This window comes from Colias philodice, chromosome 25 (assembly GCF_061535455.1).
Source record: "Colias philodice isolate Cphi_HAF_F1 chromosome 25, ilColPhil1 Martin Lab GWU primary, whole genome shotgun sequence".
NCBI lineage: Eukaryota > Metazoa > Arthropoda > Insecta > Lepidoptera > Pieridae > Colias > Colias philodice.
This window is the reverse complement of record NC_143110.1, coordinates 6,545,693-6,568,415: the sequence shown is the minus strand read 5'-3', so window position 1 is coordinate 6,568,415 and position 22,723 is coordinate 6,545,693. Positions and strand designations below refer to the sequence as shown.

Sequence of the window (22,723 nt, the reverse complement as noted above, 5' to 3'; positions counted from 1 at the left end):
ATTTTACCAAACTCAAACATGCTAACACCCAACAAATATTGTTTTCATAACCCATTGAGCCCCAAGCGGCCCGATCGGTCCCAGACACAATAAATCTATTGTGTCTGTGGTTCCGGGGCCTGAGTTAATAATAAACCTTTGTACTAATGCTTCAATTAATTATTTCTAAATAACTCTACTAACACTAGATAAATGAAGAATGTATATCTGAATGCCATTCAAATAAAATCTATTGATATAGCTATTGTGAAATACGCCTTTACCGTATTTAAATAAAAAAATAAACCTCATGCAACGGAAGTCAAGTCATTATAAATACCTGACATTCTTTTAAAAGAATATCAATGAATTTATCGGAAAAGAGCCGGCAGAAGGTCAATGTAATATCGCACGGTGACAAACATACATACTGGTTTTATTTCTTACTACATATATCATGAGTATTTGTGAACCTACGTGACTTTTTTATATAATGTTAAAATATCTAGATGAAAACCTTGAAGTGATAGAAAATTTCGAAATTATTAAATAGTTTAAATATTTTTTTATTTATAAAAAAATCCATTAAATTCAAAACAATTTAATAAAAACAGCATGCAATGATCAATAGTACAATCAAATATGTATTCGTAAATTAAAAATGTCATATTTTTACGCATTTTTGTATTTTATTGATACCTCTACTTCCAAGCTGTATGTATGTTATCCATTAAATATGTTGAATTTTTAAGTGTAACGAAAGGTTATGAAACTCAAATTTTTCTATTCAGACTCGACTTGACTAGACTTATTTTAGAAGCAATTTCGAATCGTCATTACATATTTTTAACAATTACCACCGATTCGGAAAGCAGTATCTATGGAGAAGAACCGGCAAGAAACTATTTTTTTATTATTTTCATGCAAGATTGATATTTAATAAAATATTGGTAAAACCACAAAACATACGGCTTTTAATAAATACATATATAATTTCACTCTTCTCGTTCAATGGAACGGAAATCCTACATTATTATTACGTCGAAAACATATTTTTTGAGTTTTGTTGTTATAACTTATAACTGTACTTGCGTCAAAACTATGAAATCGTTAAATATTATTAGCTGTTTTTCACATATTTGTCGCAAACAGATACTTATTTATTCACATAAAATATAAATTATTATATTACCCATTTTTAAATGAAATTATTTGCAGTAAGATTTGCAGCATAAAAATTCACTCATATATTTACGAAAAAGTTCCTTGTTTCCACAAAACTTTAAAAATATTGAATATCATAGTTACATCATATGAATTTAAATAAAAGCACTAATAATAAAAACTACGCTATACGCAACAGGTTTCGCGGGTTGTTGAACTGTGACAAGTTGCAGTCATTATGGAAATAAGTCATTTAGCGAAATAACTGGGCCATTAAGGCGGGACGTTTGTTATGTGAACTTGCATACAAAGAGTTTCTATTTCTTAGCTTTTGCAGTATAAATGGCTGCTGCAATAACATTTTCATTATTCTTCATACGAAGGAATAAAATAGACGCCTTTTTGTTAACATATTGTATAAAGTTATTCATTCAAATTCAAATTCAAATTATATTTATTTGCAATAATGTAGTTACAAATTATAACATAATAATAAACAGACAAAAATCTTATTATTAGATCTTATGCATAGTTTGTTGATAAAATGACAAATTTATTTTATTCACTTTAACTTATAAATTAATTATGGGAGTGTCGTTAAAAAGAAATTAAAATTGAGAAACGGTACCGGTTCAGTTTGATACTAAATAAGTATAACTTTTGAATTCAATATACATATTTTTCCGAAAAATTTTCAACCGTCTTTTTGGGTTTGCTACCTCAGAACTTTCCACTGGGTGAACCGATTTTGATGATTCTTTTTTGATTTGAAAGCTCTCGGTTGGTCCCATTAAAATTATCCTGTGAAAATTTGATGGCGGTTTAATTTGTTAAATAATAATAAATAACTCTTTTTCAGGACACCTGTATACTCCGGCCGCCATAATCTCTTGACACATTGCATTAGCACATTTGAGGAGACGTAATATAAAACCGGAAATTTATTAAGTGATAACTACCAAGAAACCGTTTTAATTTCATCTGTCAACAAGCTGAAAGCACGAAATATCTTACTTTAATAATCAAGTGTATGAAATCTTATTGCTTCTGTGTTTCACTATTAATTGCTTTTGGATGCGGGTAAAACCGCGGGGCACAGCTAGTAAGAAATATTCTTTAAGAATAATTATTGGTTATTACATAATTATCTAAGAAATATTCTTTAAGTATATATTGGTTATTACTTATATATACTTTTCACGATCGTTGTACTTAACGAAAAGATAGCGTTCCTAAATCGTCTAGAAATATTTTTTACACTAATTGTTCATACACACCCTGTATAACAATCAAAACACACGCTGCGTGTTTGTAAATAATAACCGTATTTCGTAAACCAATCAATGAACATCAAATGTTGTTAAATCACGCAAGTTCGCTACTGGTCTCACTTGATGAGAGGAAACGTCTCTGGAGAAAACTATAAGCCTCTTCGTCTTGCGCCTGATATTTATTAAGCTTACTCTGTTAAGGTTTTGATAGTTTTGTCTGTTGTGAAAAATTATTATAATTTTGTTTTTTCAAGGCTGTTAAAATACACAACTATGTGAAATTGTATTTATGCTATGTCATGTGGTTAAACACTTTTTTTGTCATGTTTATTTTTTATGTAAAATAAAATATGATGAACATACTTTGACTCTTCTCATTTCTTTCCCTCATAAATCTATAAATTATAGAGCAAAACAAAATTACAAAAGCGCTACAAAATTATAATTAAACATCACCTTAAATACCCAAATCACAACTCAAATATAAGCCCACATCTCTCTATCTATATTCTTTTCGGATATAAAACTCAAAGGTGACTGATATAGTGATCTATCAACGCACAGCCCAAACCACTGGACGTATCGGGCTGAAATGGGCTGAAATTTGGCATGTAGGTATAGATGTCGTAACGTAGGCGTCCCCTAAGAAAGGATTTTAGAAAATTCATCCCCTAAGGGGGTAAAATAGGGGATGAAAGTTTGTACCATGAAAATTTATCTTTTCCACGCAGGCGAAGCTGCGGGCAATACTCTCTACAAAGCTGGTACTCTATATACTTCAAGAATTAGCCCTTAAATGCAATCGCATTCTAACATGCGTCATTCTAAACCTGCCAAATTGTACAAGCCAGCTATACCAGTTCGAGAGACAACAATAAAGTTATGAAACCGCCGAATGCCTAACAATGTTCAGGACAGGTCTATTTATTGCGTCTAGAAGGTACATGCTATTATATAAATAGTTAATTGATACAATGCAAATGCACAATGGAAATAGAGGTAAAGTTATGTTTGACTTGTTGGAGTATAGACTGGTTGTTTTCCGCAATGCTGTGCTGAAGGTATATCCTATACGTTTAAGCTTCTTTTTTTTAAATGTTCAAACATTTAAAGATAAGATTGTTAACGAAATAATAAACCTTTATAGGTAAATGTTTTTTTATGTGTTATGATATTTTTTAAAGAAAATATCATAACACATAAAAATATCCTGAAAATACAATTATTCTACTGCGTTTTAATTTTAATTTTTATTAAATTAGAAACCATACGTTGGTTAAACTTTGATAATTGCATTTAAAATTGCACTCTTTGCACTGTGACATAAGGATTTATCAGTAACAAAGTAAAACCCATTGAAGTAGAGAGATCACCTATTTAGATACACATTCCATTCAACAAACTAAAAAATGTGCTTCATTAGTGCTTCCATCAAATGGCATAAATAAAAAAGTGTAATTATTAATCAATTAATTTCCCACGCCATAATGTTTGATCGTTCTAAACCAGTGAAGCAACAAAATCGTGACATAACATTGCATGTCTAAGACGTGTTTTATTTCCTTTAACTCGGGTTTATTTGGTGATTCTAGTTTCTTACGAGGAACCAGTATTAGTGGTGTTAATCGTTATGCGAAAATATGTGAATACTTTTTGTTTTAGGATGAAAAAAAAGTGTAATTGTTCCGTCAGGTTTTTTAGGGTTAAATAATTAAGTGTCATGTAGGTAAAGCTAGCCATTATACTCAATTATAATAATATTATGTACATTGTATGTTTTAAATAATAATTCGAATCACTTGAAGCAGGTAATGAAACAAACACCTATTTTCGGATTTGGCATTAATTTATTATTTTTCTTCAATTTCGAACTAAGAGTATAAAATTGGTAAAACTATCAAACTAAAATATAGTAGAGTTTTTCATATCGTAGGTACTTAATTTTGTATCTCAGCAAGCAGAATTTCCATAAAATATGTAGTTTTATTTTTATTGTAATTGCACATATAACACATATATTATCGTATTTATGTAACCTTAATAGCAATATTGCATGTGGTAACTACCCCTCAACAATACATCTTATTATTTTTGACAGCGTTACATGAATAGACAAACTAAATAATTAACTCTTTTGATTATATAGATCGTTATTTCTGAACGATTATTTGAAAGTTATTTATTTGCATTGTAGTTTTGCTATCGATTACGTTTTTATGAAATTGTACATTATATCATCGTACATCGATTATAATATATTCAGTAAAAAAATTTATTAAGGACATATCAGCTGTGCTCGGCAGTTTTACCCGCAGTACTCCACTCCTGTCGGTCTTAGCGAGAAGATATATAGCCTATAGTCTTCCTCGATAAATGGGCTATCTAACACTGAAATAATTTTTCAAATCGGATCAGTAGTTCCCGAGATTAGCACGTTCAAACAAACAAACAAACTGTAATATAAGTATAGATTAAGATTATAATTACTCAGTGGTTATCATTATTGAATAGCATTTCTCAGCTTGTCTTGCTGCCAATAAAAAGTGAAAAACCAGGTTATCAAGATTTATATAAAAAGTTGTACATTGAGTTACATTACATAAAATGTTTAGTTCTGTAAAAAACTCGAATAGACATGCTTAACTAAGTACAGTGATATAATTGTTTTAAAACAAAAGATCAATTGTTTCCTTAAGTTCACAAAAAGTGAATTCTGTATTTATATTGTCGGAAAAATATACTTTGGTGTGAATGTAACAGATAATTTATTTTTGTTTAAATTTGTTTAAAAAAAATATAGAGCAAAATTTCGTTAGAAGAGCGGGAAAATATATAACCAAGGGAAAAAACAGATCTACAATTTATTTAAACAATATCATTTTTTTATTTTTTTAGAAAATCTTCTTTTTTTGGCTCTTCGGTATAAATTATAACATTAAATATATTACGAATGTGCTACAAAAATAAAAGTATTTTGAAAAAGTGGTTTACGGTTATTTATATATATTTATATGTACGGCTACATTATGTAGGTCTAACTAGATTGAAGCCCGTATATAATGTTAACTAGCTTCCGCCCGCGACTCCGTCCGCGCGGATGTCGGTCTTCGCGTGGATGGTTTATTTCTCCATTTTGAGTAACTCTGACAATAACATCTTATAAATATCTATTGGACTCAAATACGGCTAGGCCTATAATAATACCCAACGTGTGTTCGCTGTTCTACAAAACAACGTCTATGGATAAAACTGAAAAATTAAGATTATTTTTTTTCTTCGTATTTTTTCAGGATAAAAAGTATCCTATTTTACGCCCAAGATAATAAGGTATTAAGTAATTATACCAAGTTTCATCGAAATCGAACCGTTAGTTTTCACGTGATGTCTTCACACCTACAGACAAACAGACAGACAGACAAAAATTTTTTTAATCACATATTTGGGTTTGGTATCGATCCAGTAACACCCCCTGCTATTTATTTTTTCAATATTTTCAATGTACAGAATTGACCCTTCTACAGATTTATTATATGTATAGATTATAGTATAAGTATCTCTAATTGTATACATTTTATACGGGACTGCCTTTTATTACTTTTTACATACTAACGTACATAAAAAGCGAAGTATTTTAATTTTATATTAAAAAAAATACTTTAAGAAGAACCTTACAAACACTGAGTAAGAATCTAGTTCAATTTTCTTTTATTTAAAATCGTGCGACCAATTTTATATTAGAAGTGCCAAATGTAGAGCAATGTTAAATAAATTAAAATGAGAGTTTCTATGATTCCAGTATAATAATAATGCATTGCACAAAACATAAATTGGCAAATAACATAATAATTAAATTTTATTAATACTTACACTCGAGCATTCCCACCAAAGCAGCACCTTTTTTCAACATGCAACAATTTAACTACAAAATTAGGTATTTCTAGCTACTCAATTTTTTACCTCATTAGTGATGCTATGACCTAAGACCTACACAAAAAGGAGTTATTCGTTAATTTTCTCAGGTAGGAATCGAATATACGACCTTCACAGTCCAGAGTCCAGAGTCTCTATAATTACTCCTGCCGTTTCGATTCCAATGAAAAAAAGCGGTTTTTGAAAAACCAGTATAAGATGAACCCGATGTCGTATGGTAGAGAGTTTATGGTAGAGCTCAAATAATAATGTTATTTTGATTGAATAAATTATTCTTACTTCAGTAATATTCTAGGCTAATTACCCAAATCGAGTTCAGTAAAAAACATTAACAAAGATAACATTATTATGTTATCTTAAACTAAATTCAAAGAAACAGGCAAAGTAGAATAAACTTTAAATTAGCATTTCGAAATTGAAAACTCTCTCTTTTTACTTTTATCCAGGTATAATTTGGTTATATTAATATTTTTTCTCTATATTTTATACAATACCTATACACAAAAATATTAATATTTTCGTTTCTATCATAAAACATCTCTACCTAGAGACCAGAAAAACGCTTGAAATTCCTAGAATTAGATACTGATTTTAGGAATTAAAGAAGCTTTTTTTAGCTTTGCTAATTTATTTAACGGAAAGATTAAAGAAAATATTTATGGTGCCATAACAGCTAGCCTATAGGATTATATAATAATTACTCTATATACCTATTTCCTTTGAGATCTCAGACCTTATAAAAATTACCATTGCTCTACCTCAAAAAAAAGTTGGCTCTACCTCGCATTGAGCGAGTTTATAAGAAGATTATTTCTATGTTTTACTTCAGATTTGTATGTATTACACATTTATTTAAGCATGTATGTATTCATGTAATCGCATTTACAAATAATAATCTAAAAAAACAGACTTTCTTGTGTAATTTCGATAGATTTCTCTGTATTTTATGGTCCAACCCAAATTTGGTAGAGCTAAAGCTCAAATTGGTTGAATAAAACTAAAGAAATATCTTTACATAAGAATACATAAGTCCGTTGTCGCAAATTGTTGGTAAGAATGCCTAGGTTAATGTTGGCCCGCTCTACGTTCACATTTCCACAGCCGCAAGGCATACCATCGAAACTACAAGGTCGAAGAGATTCGGCTCGCCCTAATAACTGTTCCTACGAAATTCACACAAAAAACACTGTAAATAACCTCATAATTACACAATCACACACTAATAAAATACGGATAGCAAAAGTCAAAGTGAAACCTTTCAAAAAGTACTATTCGAAGCCTCTATATAAATAGGGCTTCACGCCTCGCTCGAGTCGACACTTACCAATGAAAAATAAATCCACACCTAAACATCCATTATCACATTGACAAAATAAACTTTTTATCACGTCAATTGTTTAATCACAATTTAGGAACACACGTCTGCGTTTTATTCGATACACTGGACGCGACGTCCACACCCCTCGACGTCTAGCGCATAACTGAGGTGCTTGAATTTCTTGAGTGTCAGAAACTTGCACGGTGGGTTGCGCTCGCGCACCCAACGGATGGTCCGGTTTCAACTTCGCCTTTTGTCATAGGAATGACTTGGTTTACGAAAATTATGTAAGAAAAAAACACTTGTGTTATTGCGAATTCCTCGGTTGTATAATAATAAAAAACAGCTTTATAAAAAGGTTTGTTGAACTGACTGTTTTTATGATCTAGAAACTTATGATAATATTTTATCCCTAACAATACAATTACATTCAAAGTAAAACACCTAAACCTATTCTTAGCAAAGCCAGCGTGTACCTATGTATATCTTTGTCTAAGAATGTTTATCATAAAGCATAAAATATAATCAATGTAGAGCCATGGCTAAATTATTTGTTTATTAAATATCTTTACAATTTGTATTTGTACGAAAAGTAATATCAATTTAGCACTTGAACTGACTTCGTCTTTGGCGTTGACCGAGCAATAACCGGCTAAAAAGTAGAGTACTGTTTCGTATGTTTATCAGGAGCATTATATATTATACTAAATGACTTAGCCATATTAAAGGTTATAAATGGGTTATAACTAACAGAATGAAAGATTTTATTGTAATAATTATTCATCTTCAATATTATGTTATTTACAATTGAATAAATATTATGAGAGATAGAGTGGGTATATCATTTTAATCACAACTGGGCATTAAGGAGAGTGGAATGTAAATTAAGTTTGATTTACATACTGATAAAATATAATAATATAAGAACATAAATATTAAACAGTTATTAAAATAAAGTTGTATTCCAACACGCACGATAGTATAATAAATAAAATAAATAAAATAAAAATAAAAAATAAAAATAAAAGTATAATAAAGTATAATAACCCAAGAGTATTGATTGGCTGAAAAGAGTAGAGATACTCGCATCTCTATATTGTATTAAAGAACCAGCTAACTGTTTTTAAATATTTCGTTATTAAAAAAAACACTATGTCCTTTTAAAATATTATAGAGTAGGTAGTAGGTACTTAGGAAATATTCATACTCAGTTATTACTTATTATTTGCATTGAAAAGTGTTTAAATAAGGAAGACATTAACGCATAAACTCGCGTGCAAGAGCTAGCTATAAATACACAACTGTATGACAGTTAACTAATATTCAAATGAATCGCAGAATACATAAATAGCTGAATTGACGAAGCATTTTAATTGCAAATAATAAATTTCTTTTTAATTAGAACTCTTTATCCGATACCATCCGCTTACGTCACAAGTTATACAACGCCAGAGTAAGTACGTTAAGTAATATTAGAACATATTTGGATGTAATTAATTTAAAATAAATCAGACGTTTCGTTGGATAAGGTGTATCAGATAGCGGAATACCAAATACGTTGATTTTTATTGTTATTGTCCTTTTAGGGGCTTATCTAAATATATGAAAGAGCATCGTGGTTTCAGTTGTATATTCGAGACTGTTGTGTATTTGGATAAATATTGAATTTTTCCACAAAAAAATTTAGCTTAAATTTTCGTATACTCAGTATGTAATACATAATACATTTATTTCTAGATAGGTCGAAGTCAAGCATTTTGAACAATTTAACGAATAAAGAAGGGGTCGCCTGGAAGAGATCACTCTGAAGTGATAAGGCCGCCCCATTATACATATTAAAGCTGTATGAAATTGCCTAAGTTCTCGAAGCTAAAGTTCGTGGAAGTTGATTTTGGTAGAGTTTTATTAGTATGTAATAAATAGTACTACCTATGTAGAGTCTGGACTCTATCTACTGATAAAAGTTATAATTACATTATAACCTATAAATAACTCGTTTATAAATCATTTAATACGAACCTAACATACTTGTATTTATATTTAGCTTTTAGCAAATAGAGACCAATCCTGATATCAGTATTTACGTAAAACATGAAGCAGAAAATTTGAAACTAGAGGCGGTCAGATAAGATTGAACTTGTCCAAATCGGAGCACATTTTTATGAGCCTAGGTTACGTAGTAACTTTTATATAGGCTAACGAGAAGTCGAGCCAGTAAAATAAAGGATCAATTTGTTATAGGACCCTACATACATACTACCAGCTGAAATGCTGAAAAAACTATGTGATGATTTTGATATGCGACGCTTTACGCTTTTGGCTGTAATACACTACTATAAGATGTCGCTCACTTTAATATATTACATATTATTATAATATTTTATGGAACTTTCTAGACGTCAGTTTCACATCAATGTATCACTAAACCGCGGGCTGCGGTAAATGATTATAATGTTATTTGTAACTAACTTTCTCTGGTTTTCTTTCCGTTCTTATGGTGATAAGCTCTTTATTATTATACTTTAGTAAGAAAATAAGAAAAACTAGTTGACATGAGTAATGATAAGCAACAGTCGGTATCAAACACAGAAAGTGAACATGACTCTTTCTGTCTCACTTTTGTATGTGCTTTTATTTTGTATGTGTACGAACTGTTCCTATATTTAAGTTTTCGTGCTTTTTGTTAAGTAAGCTGATGTTATGTTTTGATAGGATATTTCTAATTTAAAGTATTATTGTGTTGTGTGTTATAAAAAATAAGCTCTATATCAAATTTAAGTAACATTTCTACTCTGTACCTTCAACTTTATTCTTACGGTAGCGTTAGCTATTAAGTATACCGTGCTTATGGGCAAAGCTCTTATATAGATATATTTATCTTCTAGTCCTTTCTAATTTTATAAAAGCGCCACCTATGTATCTGTGTATAAACGAATAATAATACTATACATACAGACTCGTTTACTAGCAACATTTCTAGATGTCTCTTTATTAAAATTTCTAAACTTTAAAGAATTATTATTTTATGAACATTATTCGAATATTGTATTTATGGAAATTAAAACACCAAAATACTGTCTAATACATTTATTTATAAACAACTGAACACAGTTCACATCGATCTAAACACCTACATACACATCCAATTATTTTTAACATTTATAATGATTTAACATGGTATTTACAATGAGTACAATAACAACATGGTACATTTTTACTCGCCGGGAGCGTATATTTTTATAAACATTCTAATATACAGTTATTTATATTATTTATCGTAATAAAGCGCATCCATACATTTCCGGCAATTAAAATATTTTAAGCGTACAACATTCAACATTTAGATACTTAAGCAGTAAGCTTATAGATAAAGCAAAATAGTCAAATACAACAAAACAAATTGATTTGAAATTGATTAAGAAAAGTATTTTAAAATATGTAACGTACATTTTCAACCATACTACATATTATATTAATTCATTCTAATTTCTAAAAGTTGGTACATTTATACGATATATTATTTAGGTAACAAAATGTATAATTAAATAAAAATAAAAACAATTTAAAGCCTACAAAAGAGCCTTTTGTCTACTACCTTCTTAAGAAGATACTACATTCCATAACAATTCTATACTGAGCATCTAATACCCTATAAAATTAGGTACCCTATAAAAACTTATAATTTGGCGCTAAAAATTCAACACAGCTTATAGCAAAACTTATATTCTTCATAAATATATAATCTGTTATACAACGGGTACAGACAATAAAATACAGACTATACAAAATTATTGTTTACTGTCACAGACCTGCCAGTCATATAATTTGAACAACTACTAGCGGTACACAGTAAATTTTAAGCAATATCTTATAATATTATCTAATATATACTTAAACAATAAATTTTAAATACAACACGAAATTTCTAGAATGTATAGATAATTTTGATTTTTGGAAAAAATAATAACAATTCTTTAGCTCTTTACATACTATTCATATGATAATAATAATATACATATTTTATTTTTGAATAGAAAGAACTCTTCAAAAATAAAAAATCTAATCGAAGTATAGGAGCTGATTTTCAAGATCTTTTACTTGTGTGATTTTTCTTCGCTTAGAATTTTGTAAAACAATTGCAAGAAAAAAGGTTGTAAACACCCGTGTGTATTAGTTAAATATATGAAAATGTTATTGTTTTTACGTAACATTGCAGTCTATAATATTAATCCTTAAATATAAACTACTTACCAGCTACTAATACTGATTATAATACTTATAACTAACGTACTAATAGTTAATACTGATACAAACAGCTCCACGAATACTATCCGTACAAAAAATACTTCCTATAGGAATGCTAATGCGTTTTTCAGAGGTATGAACGTTGCTTTATCTACATAAGCGTTTATATAAATATACATACATACATACATAATGTTAAGCCTAATTATTCTACAAAGGTCCTATATCTTTCTACAAATATTATAGACATATTTAGATTCTGTGTTATAAATCAACAGTTTTTTTTTACCCACACAAACTATCAAATTTTTAAGGTATAATCCGCATGAATAAATGATAGCTTCACGAAAATAGGCTGTTTCAATCTATGATAATATTGAATACTGAAAAAATATGTTTGTATAAGTACTTACTCACTTTTATTTATTTTATTTAATCTATAGGCCCGCCACTTATCAACCCACCTTATTACCTAATATAATATTATGTAACTAGTTAATACGACGAATACTATATAAAATAAATTGTCGTGCGATAGGTCAACGCTTTGGTTTTACAATATAATATGTAAGAAAATTAAAGCTCAATTAACAGAAAACACGATATTATCCATCAAGTCACCATCAATGACATTCACCACCCATCCATAATAAAAATATACTCAAACAAAATATCAGTAATCAGCTACATCTTTCTCGAAAAAATTACATCCAAAGCGACCATAGGTACTCTCCATCTTTCCTCTCACACCTTAAAATCTCCTAGCTTCTAATGGCTTCTGACTGTATTGATAAGTACGCAAAATACCTACGTAAAAAAGGCTATATCTGTCACATAACATTTAAAATCTTAAGTACAGGCCTTTTAAGGCTGGTTGTCTTTAAACATAAAGCCAATGTTTCCAAGTGAACCGAGATACTGGAGCTCCACTTCTGATGGCTTCGTGTTCAGATTCTGGTGAGATGCAGCAGGCTATACGCTAAGAATTTATATAAAAATTGTGTTATTTAATATTAAATATATCAGGTTCAGGTCCATGCATATATTTTTTGACTGTGAAGCAAGAGAATTATACGGTAACATGACGTCGTTGATGGTAACGATTCTTACCGTTGTCACTTAAATTATTTTTTCATTCTGTTCAATAAATTGTATCTTCGTATAGCTAACATAATTAAAGAAAAATAAAGCAACACTAAATTGAATTTCCACTTATAATATCAACACGAAAATTTCAAGTGAAATTAAATATTATAAATCTCAATTTAAGTTCCAAGAAAATTGACCTAAAATAACTTCAAACACATAATATTATTAGGTATACAAAATTTCATAGCAATATTTGATTCAACATAACTAACCTGCCGACAAGTCCCAGGCGTAGTGGCCAGTTTAAATATGGCGACCAATGGTATCATCAATATAGAAGAACAGGCGAGCCCCCAGCCCAGTACTTCGGCCCACGCGGGGTACTTGTAGTGCTGGTATTGGAGCGGCTGCTGGTACAGTAAACCGAATACCACCACACCCTGGTGATAGGAAACATATGGAGGAAGATGAAGGTGCAAAGAGAAGATGAAACATAATAGATATTGGGTAAGGAAGAAAGGAAGAAAACAAAAGAAGGTGTAAAGAGGTTGTGACCAAGCAGAGTGTGAAAATATATGGAGGTAGGAAGCAATTCTTAAGGAAGAAGTCAGAAAAAGCTGGATAAGGAAGAAAGGACGAAAACAGTAGAAGGTCAAAGAAAATAAGAAGTAGAAAACATTGTCATTGTCATACTAGGAACGTCGTTGGTAGGAATACTTACAATAATAAACACGGGGCTCACAAACTTCCAGCATATTCTCCAATATATACCAGGCCGGAAACCGAGCATTTCTTCCACGTCATCGGAGAACCTTTTCAGACCTACAATCACGATTATTTTCAATATTAAAACATTAATAAATAAATAAATTCATTTAATTCCTCCCACAATCAATACAATACAAAATCACAAAATACCAAACTCAAAACAATTAGTGATAATACTATATAGGTAAATTAAAAAACTTTTATTTACCATAGAACCAAGAAACAGCAAGAGCTTCAAACAAAGCAGAGCAGAGAAGAGAAATTCCTGCCGCATATGTATCCAGCAAGTGGAACATATAGATACCACCCTGAAAAGTAAGATACGAATCATTTTATTGTAGTTTTCTTCTTTGAGGATTTTTTTTGCACGAGCGACTATTCTTTATTTATCTCTCCCTAAAGTGCTAAACTAGTGCTATGAATAGGTAGTAAAAATATGTGATTTCGTAAATATCATGAAAGTGACTGTTGGGATTAATAATTACAAAATTTTTGAAGGGTTTCAAAACATCGTGTTACGTGTTGGTCCACAGACATATTATTTTATTATAAATATTTTTTATAGCACTTTACAGAAGACTCGTTACTTTATGTGTGTGCGCTCATGCCAACAGTCCCGTGGTCACGCACTCTAGCCCGCCCATCTGTGTGTATAGTGTGATGTGTGTGTTGTCAGTTGTGTATGTGCTGTGAGTGTGTTCGTTCCAGCAGCTCCATGATCACGCATTCTAGACCTCCCATCTATGTGTGTATGTAGTGTGTGTGATGTATGTGCTGTGTAAAGCTAGGCGTCCACTAGGCGGATCGGGGCGGGCCGCAACGCATTGGCGGATATCGCTTCGCAGGCGGATTTCTGCCGGCGTCACCCGTCTAGTGGACGCAGGCAGGCGGATGTGAGCGGCGAGCGTCTGTTAGATAAAATCCGCCTAGGCGGTCCGCCGCGCCCCGTACAGGTGGACGCAGGAGCAAACAGCGCGTCCATTAGAGACGGCCCGTTGCGATGCGACCCGCCCCGATCCGTCTCTAATGGACGCCTAGCATAATGTGTGAATTCACTCCAGCAGACCCATGATCACGCACTCTAGACCTCCTATATGTGTGTGTTGTGTATAGTGTGTAGTGTGCACTCACCGGGGTGACGTTGACACAAGCCACACAGAAGGACGCGCACACGACGAGCAGCGTGAAGTGCTCGCGGCGCAGCCAGGCGCGCCCGCCGCCCGCGCGCGCCGCGTCCAGCAGACCCGTGATCACACACTCTAACCCACCCATCTATATAAAAGGTTAGGTTTAGAGCATTGAGTTACCATGTACTACGTACTAGAGAGGACATCTGTACTACACTATTTTTAACACGAGTTAGAGTCAATCGTCTCAAACTCATTTTTTTTTGTTACATTGATTGGTTTTAATTGACAAGTTTATTCATATTTTTTTATTTATTTATTTTATTTATTATACTTTATTGCATTAAAAATACATAAATACACATAACAAAGACAATACTACAGAAACAGCAAAGGGCGGCCTTATCGCTAGGTAGCGATATCTACCAGGCAACCTTTTTTTAATAAAATAAACAATATTTATTTGTTACATTGATTGGTTTTAATTTATAAGTACCTAATAATAGGCAGAATATCTACAAAGTGTACCTATGACTCACTAGCCGCCCCGCGCCGCCGCGCTTATCGCACAGATTTTGTTCGTGGTGCCCTCTCTAGTAATAAACTAAATAAATACGTTTAGGTAACTACCGCTCTGTGCCCATACAGCACAACCAACCGAAAAAATTAAGACAGAACTAAATAAATACGTTTAGGTTCCATAACAAAACGAACCCTACCAAAAAAGTGTGCATTTTCCGAAATAAATAGCAAGATGTGTGCAAAACAGGTGATTTAAAAAAAATACTATCGAGAAAAGTTTCACCAATCGCGTTTTTTTTAATAAAGAATAAAAAGTATTATTATATCAAAGTATTATTTCTCTTAATTCTGTAAGGTGGTAGCTCTTACAGATTAGAGATAATTAATAATGATTTAGAACTACAAAATTGCATATTATATACTCTTATATCCCCTATCGTAAAGCGTTAGCGCATCAAAGATTTTTAATGAACAAAAAAATGCACGTGAGACTTTTTCGTTTGGTTAAAAATTGAAATGAGAACATGGTTGATTTATTTTTCCAGCTTCCCATGACTTGGCTTATTAGCCAGAGAATAATATAAAGCCTTTATGCCATCAGCCGATGATTACAAATCTTATGATTACTTGAGCTTCAATTTCATTTTACTAACTGCTGCTTTTTTTGCACACAGATACCCAAAATATAAAAAAAGACAAAAATTTTTGAAGTGAAAACTTCTTTAGCGGCGTTGAGCACTTTTTCTGTAATGGATATAAAATCTTAAACTCGCGTCAGGACACGTGACCTGTCACCTGATCGAAAAAGCGTAAGACGGCTGTTTTTTTTTTCTTTTTTTTTAGCCCTTATATTCCATGCGTAAGACGGATACCATTCCAAAATATCAAACATGCTGAACGTTAATGATCAAGTTTTCACTTCTGCCGGCACTCCCGGAGTGCAACCCGTCTTTTTTTTGCAAAAAACTAAAATTATCTCACCCCAGAATCCAAACCAAGCATGATGAGCATAAAGAAGAACAGCATCGACCAAAAACTTGCTCCTGGTAATGTTGCCACTGCTTCTGGATACACTTGGAACACTAGACCAGGACCTGGTAGTAACAATTAAAAGAGAACAATTTTCTATTTATCTTAATATATACATATTATATAAATCTCGTGTCACAATGTTTGTCCTCAATGGACTCCTAAACCACTTAACCGATTATAATAAAATTCGCACACCATGTGCAGTTCGATCCAACTTGAGAGGATATTTTAAACATGTAGGTACCACGGGCGAAGCCGAACCGGACCGCTAGTATGTCATATGACTTCTAAACAAATGATTTTACATTGCACTGCAGAGTTTAAAATATTTAAAAGTTCAGTAATTTTAAAATTCCATTCATAAGGAATTTTATAATTTTATTTTTATTTGATACTTTTAGGTGGTGATAATTTGGATGAAGATTATTATGAAAAAGTTTTCTGTTATCTACCTATAGTTATAGGTATTTTTCTTATAACCAAATCTGTACAAAGAAGAATACAGTCGAAGAAAAAAAAATCCAACAAATAGTATCTAATTCGAATTGTAACCATTTCTGTATAATACCATAAAACGGACAAAAACATAAATCAATACATTAATAGAACTGGAACCAAGAAAGCTTAGATGCAAACATATAAAGATTTAAAAACCATACTAAAAGAATTCAGAACTGAAACCAAGAACAGTTAGACAGATATATAAATATAAAATATCAAGATTTAAAACTAGACTAAAATAATAATTCATACCTTCAGTAGCTACAGAAGAAATAGGAACTCCTTGCTTATGAGACATGAAGCCCAAATACGTGAAGATCACAAAACCGGAGAAAAACGACGTGAAACAGTTGACCAGTGTTGTTATGAGACAGTCTCTGGAAATTAACACGAATTCAAATAAAAAACATTTTCTTTGATAAAAGGAATCAGGTAAGATGAATGAGGGAAATTTTACAAACAATAATTGAGAAAATTGATAAAATTATATTTAATGTTAGTTACTACTACGAACATCTTTAAGGTTTAAAACATTTATAGATCATAAAGCAGTAATTTATAAATTTTCTTCTTATCAGTTACAAAAATCAGTTAAAAAAAATCACGTTCTAATAATTTGGGAATCCATACCTTCTGGCTCAATAAATACGGCACACGTCATTGTCTTTTTTTTTCAAATTAAATTATTATTTACCTGTAGCAGTTATTATGAAACGTGTTATAACTCGCATAAGACAGATGCACTCCAAACCCGGCGCCCACTGAATAGAAGATTTGTACCGCAGCATCCACCCATACCTGAAATTAATATTTATCTTATTTAAATCAATAATTTAATAATGTTAAATCTGGAAAACCTAATAATATTAATATTATAATTATGATGATGCTGACGGTAATTATTATGATAATGACAACTTTAAGTAAGAGCGCGATGATAGGATTTTGATGCTGGTAGTCAATAGTATGGAAATATAGCAACAACATGGAAAAATTCATGATAATCATACAGATGAGTAATACTAAATATAGTACCTAACAAAAAGTATTAGGATAATATTAATAAAGTTAACAACGATCGTGATTTTTCTATCAACAATGATGATGATGTTAATAGTGATTGATTGAGTCTGATGATGGTTATTGTAATGTAAATGGAATTATAATGGAATGTAAAAGATTATGGGATACACAATAGACAATATTATTAATGATATTGACTATAAGGACGTAGAAAATGTTTCTCTAGGTGATGTTAACAAAAACACTACGATATTATTGATAAAGGTGAAGACATATTGCTATCGACGATGATGATGATGATAAAGTCACTCACTTGCGTATCCTTAAGCCTAGTGAGTTCTGGATGCAAATAGTACGCGATACCACGAGCAGCTCCCGGTAGTAATAAACCTCTAGCCAATAAAATTGATAGCACTACGTATGGCATTGTTGCTGTCATCCATACCACTTTACCTGGAATTTTTAAATCTATTGCTTAGTTATTGAATTAAACTGAATAAAATGGGCAAATCTTTAGTAATTGAAAATAAAGATACTATTTTAGACCGTACTACTAATGCCTTGGATATAAATCGATATCGAAATTGAAGGGAAATAGGTAAAATTTAAAAGTTAACTTAATTAGTTTATTAAGAAAATTTTGTTACTAGAGATATAAGTGGAGCAGTTTCAATTAAGTTTGCTTTTTATAATTTATTTAATCGGACATAATTCGATCAATCCTGAATCCTAAAGAGAATATTTTCTAATAATCTTACCCGAACTTTTAACTCCTTTGAAAAGCGACAAATACAGTGTGATATAAACAATTCCCAAACATATCGTCAGCTGCCATTTTGGAAAACCCAAATCGTTTAGTCCTTCTGAATTCTGCATCTCGAGTACTGCACGGCTGAAATTTTAATAATTGTTGGATAAGACAAAGCAGATTCATAACTATTTTAAATCAGATAAACATTTCTATATAATCATTTGAATTTGTCTACGGAGTAAGAAAACCTCTAGATATTATTTTGGTATGGACAACTAAGAAAAGTCAAGTTTTAGTCTTTTTTCAATTTATGGGTAGTTAGTATGCCTTTTTAACTTGATAATTTTTAAAACGTATATTTGTTTCTGTCCGCTTTTTATAGGCTCGTATTATGACCTCTTATTTCCAGACAGTGTATTCACTGTCACTGTTGAAGCAGTTCTATTGAACTGACTGGCAAATTCATATTATGAACGCAATAACCAGCCATGGTTATAATAAGTGTAATATGAATTTAATTGTATAAAATGTAAACCAAATGTAAACTGTCTGGAAATAAGAGGTCGTAATACGGACCCAGTAAGCGTAAAAAAGGAGGAAATTGACACCAATAAAATATATTTTTATTCTTAATGAAAATAAAGACAAACTCACTGAAAGAACTCAGAAGCCGGTGTGAAATGCGACAGTGGTCCTTGGTACATAACGTCCGTTCTATTGATAATATTGGTAGAATTGGTCGTGTTGTGCCTTGCCGCATCCCAGCACTGCTCCGTGTTCCACGCGTTGTCACAGTGCAGCCACGGCAGTTCCGAACGCGCGGACGATATGAGGAAGTACAATGCCCACCCTGTGTTGTTTTTTGGCCATTTTATTGATCTATTTATACCGTGTTATTATTCTATCCTACTAATGCTATAAACGAGAAAGTTTGCTAGTATGTTTGTAATATTATGACGTCAGTTCTATTGGTAGAACTGGTCGTGTTGTGCCTTGCCGGATCCCAGCACTGGTCCGTGTTCCACGCGTTGTCGCAGTGCAGCCACGGCAGTTGAGAACGCGCGGACGATATGAGGAAGTACAATGCCCACCCTGTGTTGTTTTTTGACCATTTTATTGATCTATTTATCCCGTGTTATTATCCTATCCTACTAATGCTATAAACGAGAAAGTTTGCTAGTATGTATGTAATATTATGACGTCTGTTCTATTGGTAGAATTGGTCGTGTTGTGTCTTGCCGCATCCCAGCACTGCTCTGTGTTCCACGCGTTGTCACAGTGCAGCCACGGCAGTTCCGAACGCGCGGACGATATGAGGAAGTACAATGCCCACCCTGTGTTGTTTTTTGGCCATTTTATTGATCTATTTATACCGTGTTATTATTCTATCCTACTAATGCTATAAACGAGAAAGTTTGCTAGTATGTATGTAATATTATGACGTCTGTTCTATTGGTAGAATTGGTCGTGTTGTGTCTTGCCGCATCCCAGCACTGCTCTGTGTTCCACGCGTTGTCACAGTGCAGCCACGGCAGTTCGGAACGAGCGGACGATATGAGGAAGTACAATACTACTACCTATCCGCTGTTAAGTCTGTACTACTTTTTGTACCTACACTGTTTCTTATTTACCATAAAATTTCAATAACGTAAAGGCCAACGACGTCAGGTAATAAATTGTTAATAATTAAATTACGAATAAAACTGTAATTTTAAGGTGAATATTGAATATAATATATAAATACAATGAATGAAATCCTCCACCGAATCGACTAAATCCAGAAAATACTTAATTTAAAATTAAAAAAAAGTTTTAGAATGAGAGGCACAACATAAAATTAATCTGCCAAAAATGATTCTTCTGGTAGGTACTCAAAAAGATCTATCTCATTAACTCGGTTCGAAATCGAAAACGATACTCCAAAATTGAGAGGTTTTTAAACCTCTGCATATGACGCTGAGATGTGACAGTGACATGGGGACGGAGTTGAGGGGTGAAGTGAATGGCATGCATTTAGTATGGATTTAGTATGTGATTTAGTAGGTGTAAATTGTATTAATATAGATTATAGATAGAGTAAATATTGTGTATGTTCTTAAATAGAATGTAATGAGTATGAATATAATGTATGAGGGTATAATAATATACAGGGTGTCCCACTGTTGGTATACTAAGCTCAAAGGAGGTTATAATTTTGCATACGCTGAGTACTTAAAAAATACTTATAAAATTCTAGACGCAGTTTTTTTTCAAATAGATGAATTCTTAAAACTCTATGTGTACACCCCTAACAAGCAACCCGCCCAACTTTGATACCAGCACGTGACCTATCGTTTAAGATTATGTTTTCATAGACAAAATGTTCATATTAGAGAAGCGGTATATGCCGGCTGCGCGAAGCCAGAGAAGAAAACATGGATTTTCAAGAAAAAATTAGCAAACAATTTTTACGTAATTTTGTTGTTTAAGTATTTTTTACGTGATCAGTGCATGCAAAACTACATGTCCCACCGCGCTTAGTATACCAATAGTGGGACACCCTGTATAATCACGTTATATTAAACGAAGGACTGTCTAAAGTATGTAAGAATCAAGTGTTTGATTAACGACCAACCTCACAACATTAAAATATTATACAGGGTGTAATCGTTTAGTGTGCACAGGTGATTTTTCCGTAAGTATTACAGATAACAAAAAACTTTAAACTGATATCGAAAGTACTTAACCTAATGAGTAAAATGGCGGTAATAAATTTTTAAAAATAAATCGAGAAATATCAAAAAAATTATCTTTAAACCCTCCCATACATTAAGTATAAAATATGAATATCCCATATACATTTAATATGAAAGATTAGCTTTCTTTTTATTTTTTTGGTTTTCTGCTTTAATTACTTCGCAAATTTGAAGTGACATTTTCCACGTTTTTCCGGACATTTTCTGGACATTTCCCGGACATTTCCCACGCATTTTCCGTACATTTTCACGCATTTTCCGGGTATTTTCCAGATATTTACCAGGCATTTTCCGGACATTTCCCTGACAGCCTGTAAATGTCTGGAAAATGTCTGAAAAATCCCCGGGAAATGCTCGGACAATCCCTGGGAAATTCCCGGAAAATAACCGGAAAATGCCTGGGAAATGTCTGGAAAATATCCGGGAAATGCGTGGAAATTTCCGGAAAAACCGTGGAAAATGCCTGGGAAATTCCCGGAAAATAACCGGAAAATTCCGGAAAAACCGTGGAAAATGCCTGGAAAATCCCAGGAAAATGCCTGGAAAATATCCGGGAAATGCGTGAAAATGTCCGGAAAATATCCGGAAAATGCGTGGAAATTTCCGGAAAACCCGTGGAAAATGCCTGGAAAATCCCTGGAAAATGCGTGAAAATGTCCGGAAAATATCCGGAAAATGCCTGAGAAATGTCCGGAAAATGTCTGGGAAATGCATGGAAAATCCCCGGAAAATGCCAGGGAAATGCTCGGAAAATCCCCGGAAAATATCCGGAAAATGCGTGAAAATGTCCGGAAAAAGCGTGAAAATGCCACTTCAAATTTGCGAAGTAATTAAAGCAGAAAACCAAAAAAGAAAAAGAAAGCTAAAATCTTTCATATTAAAAGTATATGGGATATTGATATTTCATACTTAATGTATGGGGGTTTAAAGATATTTTTTTTTATATTTCTCGATTTATTTTTAAAAATTTATTACGGCCATTTTACTCATTAAGTTAAGTACTTTCGATATCAGTTTAAAGTTTTTTGTTATCTGTAATACTTACGGAAAAATCGCCTGTGCACACTTAACGATTACACCCTGTATAAGAAAGTATTTTAAGATATGTAGTATATTTCGAAGTCAGAAATTTTACAATATTCTAAGTATAGGGTTTGATAAACAGTTCAGTAAATGATAATTATAATGACCATGTTTCTAAAAAATAAGTCAATGAAAAACACGAAAATATGTTCCTCTAAATAAAGTTGAATATCCTTAGCGTTCAA

General features: G+C 32.0%; 2 protein-coding genes across 2 annotated transcripts in view; both read right to left on the bottom strand.

The window, feature by feature from the left end:
• The window catches only part of LOC149477463 (uncharacterized), a 90,083-nt gene extending 82,243 nt beyond the window's left edge, over positions 1-7,840 (bottom strand). Inside the window, exon 1 of the mRNA XM_089710942.1 lies at positions 7,669-7,840. The gene's annotated coding sequence lies outside the window, so the exon portion shown is untranslated. The remainder of the gene's footprint in view (positions 1-7,668) is intronic.
• A 4,180-nt stretch (positions 7,841-12,020) lies between these two features.
• The window catches only part of LOC149477462 (sodium-dependent noradrenaline transporter-like), a 28,357-nt gene continuing 17,654 nt past the window's right edge, over positions 12,021-22,723 (bottom strand). Inside the window, exons 11-21 of the mRNA XM_089710499.1 lie at positions 19,375-19,570; positions 18,728-18,861; positions 18,283-18,422; positions 17,641-17,744; positions 17,199-17,323; positions 16,395-16,507; positions 14,896-15,036; positions 13,973-14,072; positions 13,718-13,818; positions 13,269-13,436; positions 12,021-12,886 (exon numbers count right to left, since the gene is read on the bottom strand). Coding sequence (XP_089566625.1) covers positions 12,788-12,886; positions 13,269-13,436; positions 13,718-13,818; positions 13,973-14,072; positions 14,896-15,036; positions 16,395-16,507; positions 17,199-17,323; positions 17,641-17,744; positions 18,283-18,422; positions 18,728-18,861; positions 19,375-19,570 — 1,421 coding nt within the window. The 3' untranslated portion in view covers positions 12,021-12,787. The remainder of the gene's footprint in view (positions 12,887-13,268; positions 13,437-13,717; positions 13,819-13,972; positions 14,073-14,895; positions 15,037-16,394; positions 16,508-17,198; positions 17,324-17,640; positions 17,745-18,282; positions 18,423-18,727; positions 18,862-19,374; positions 19,571-22,723) is intronic.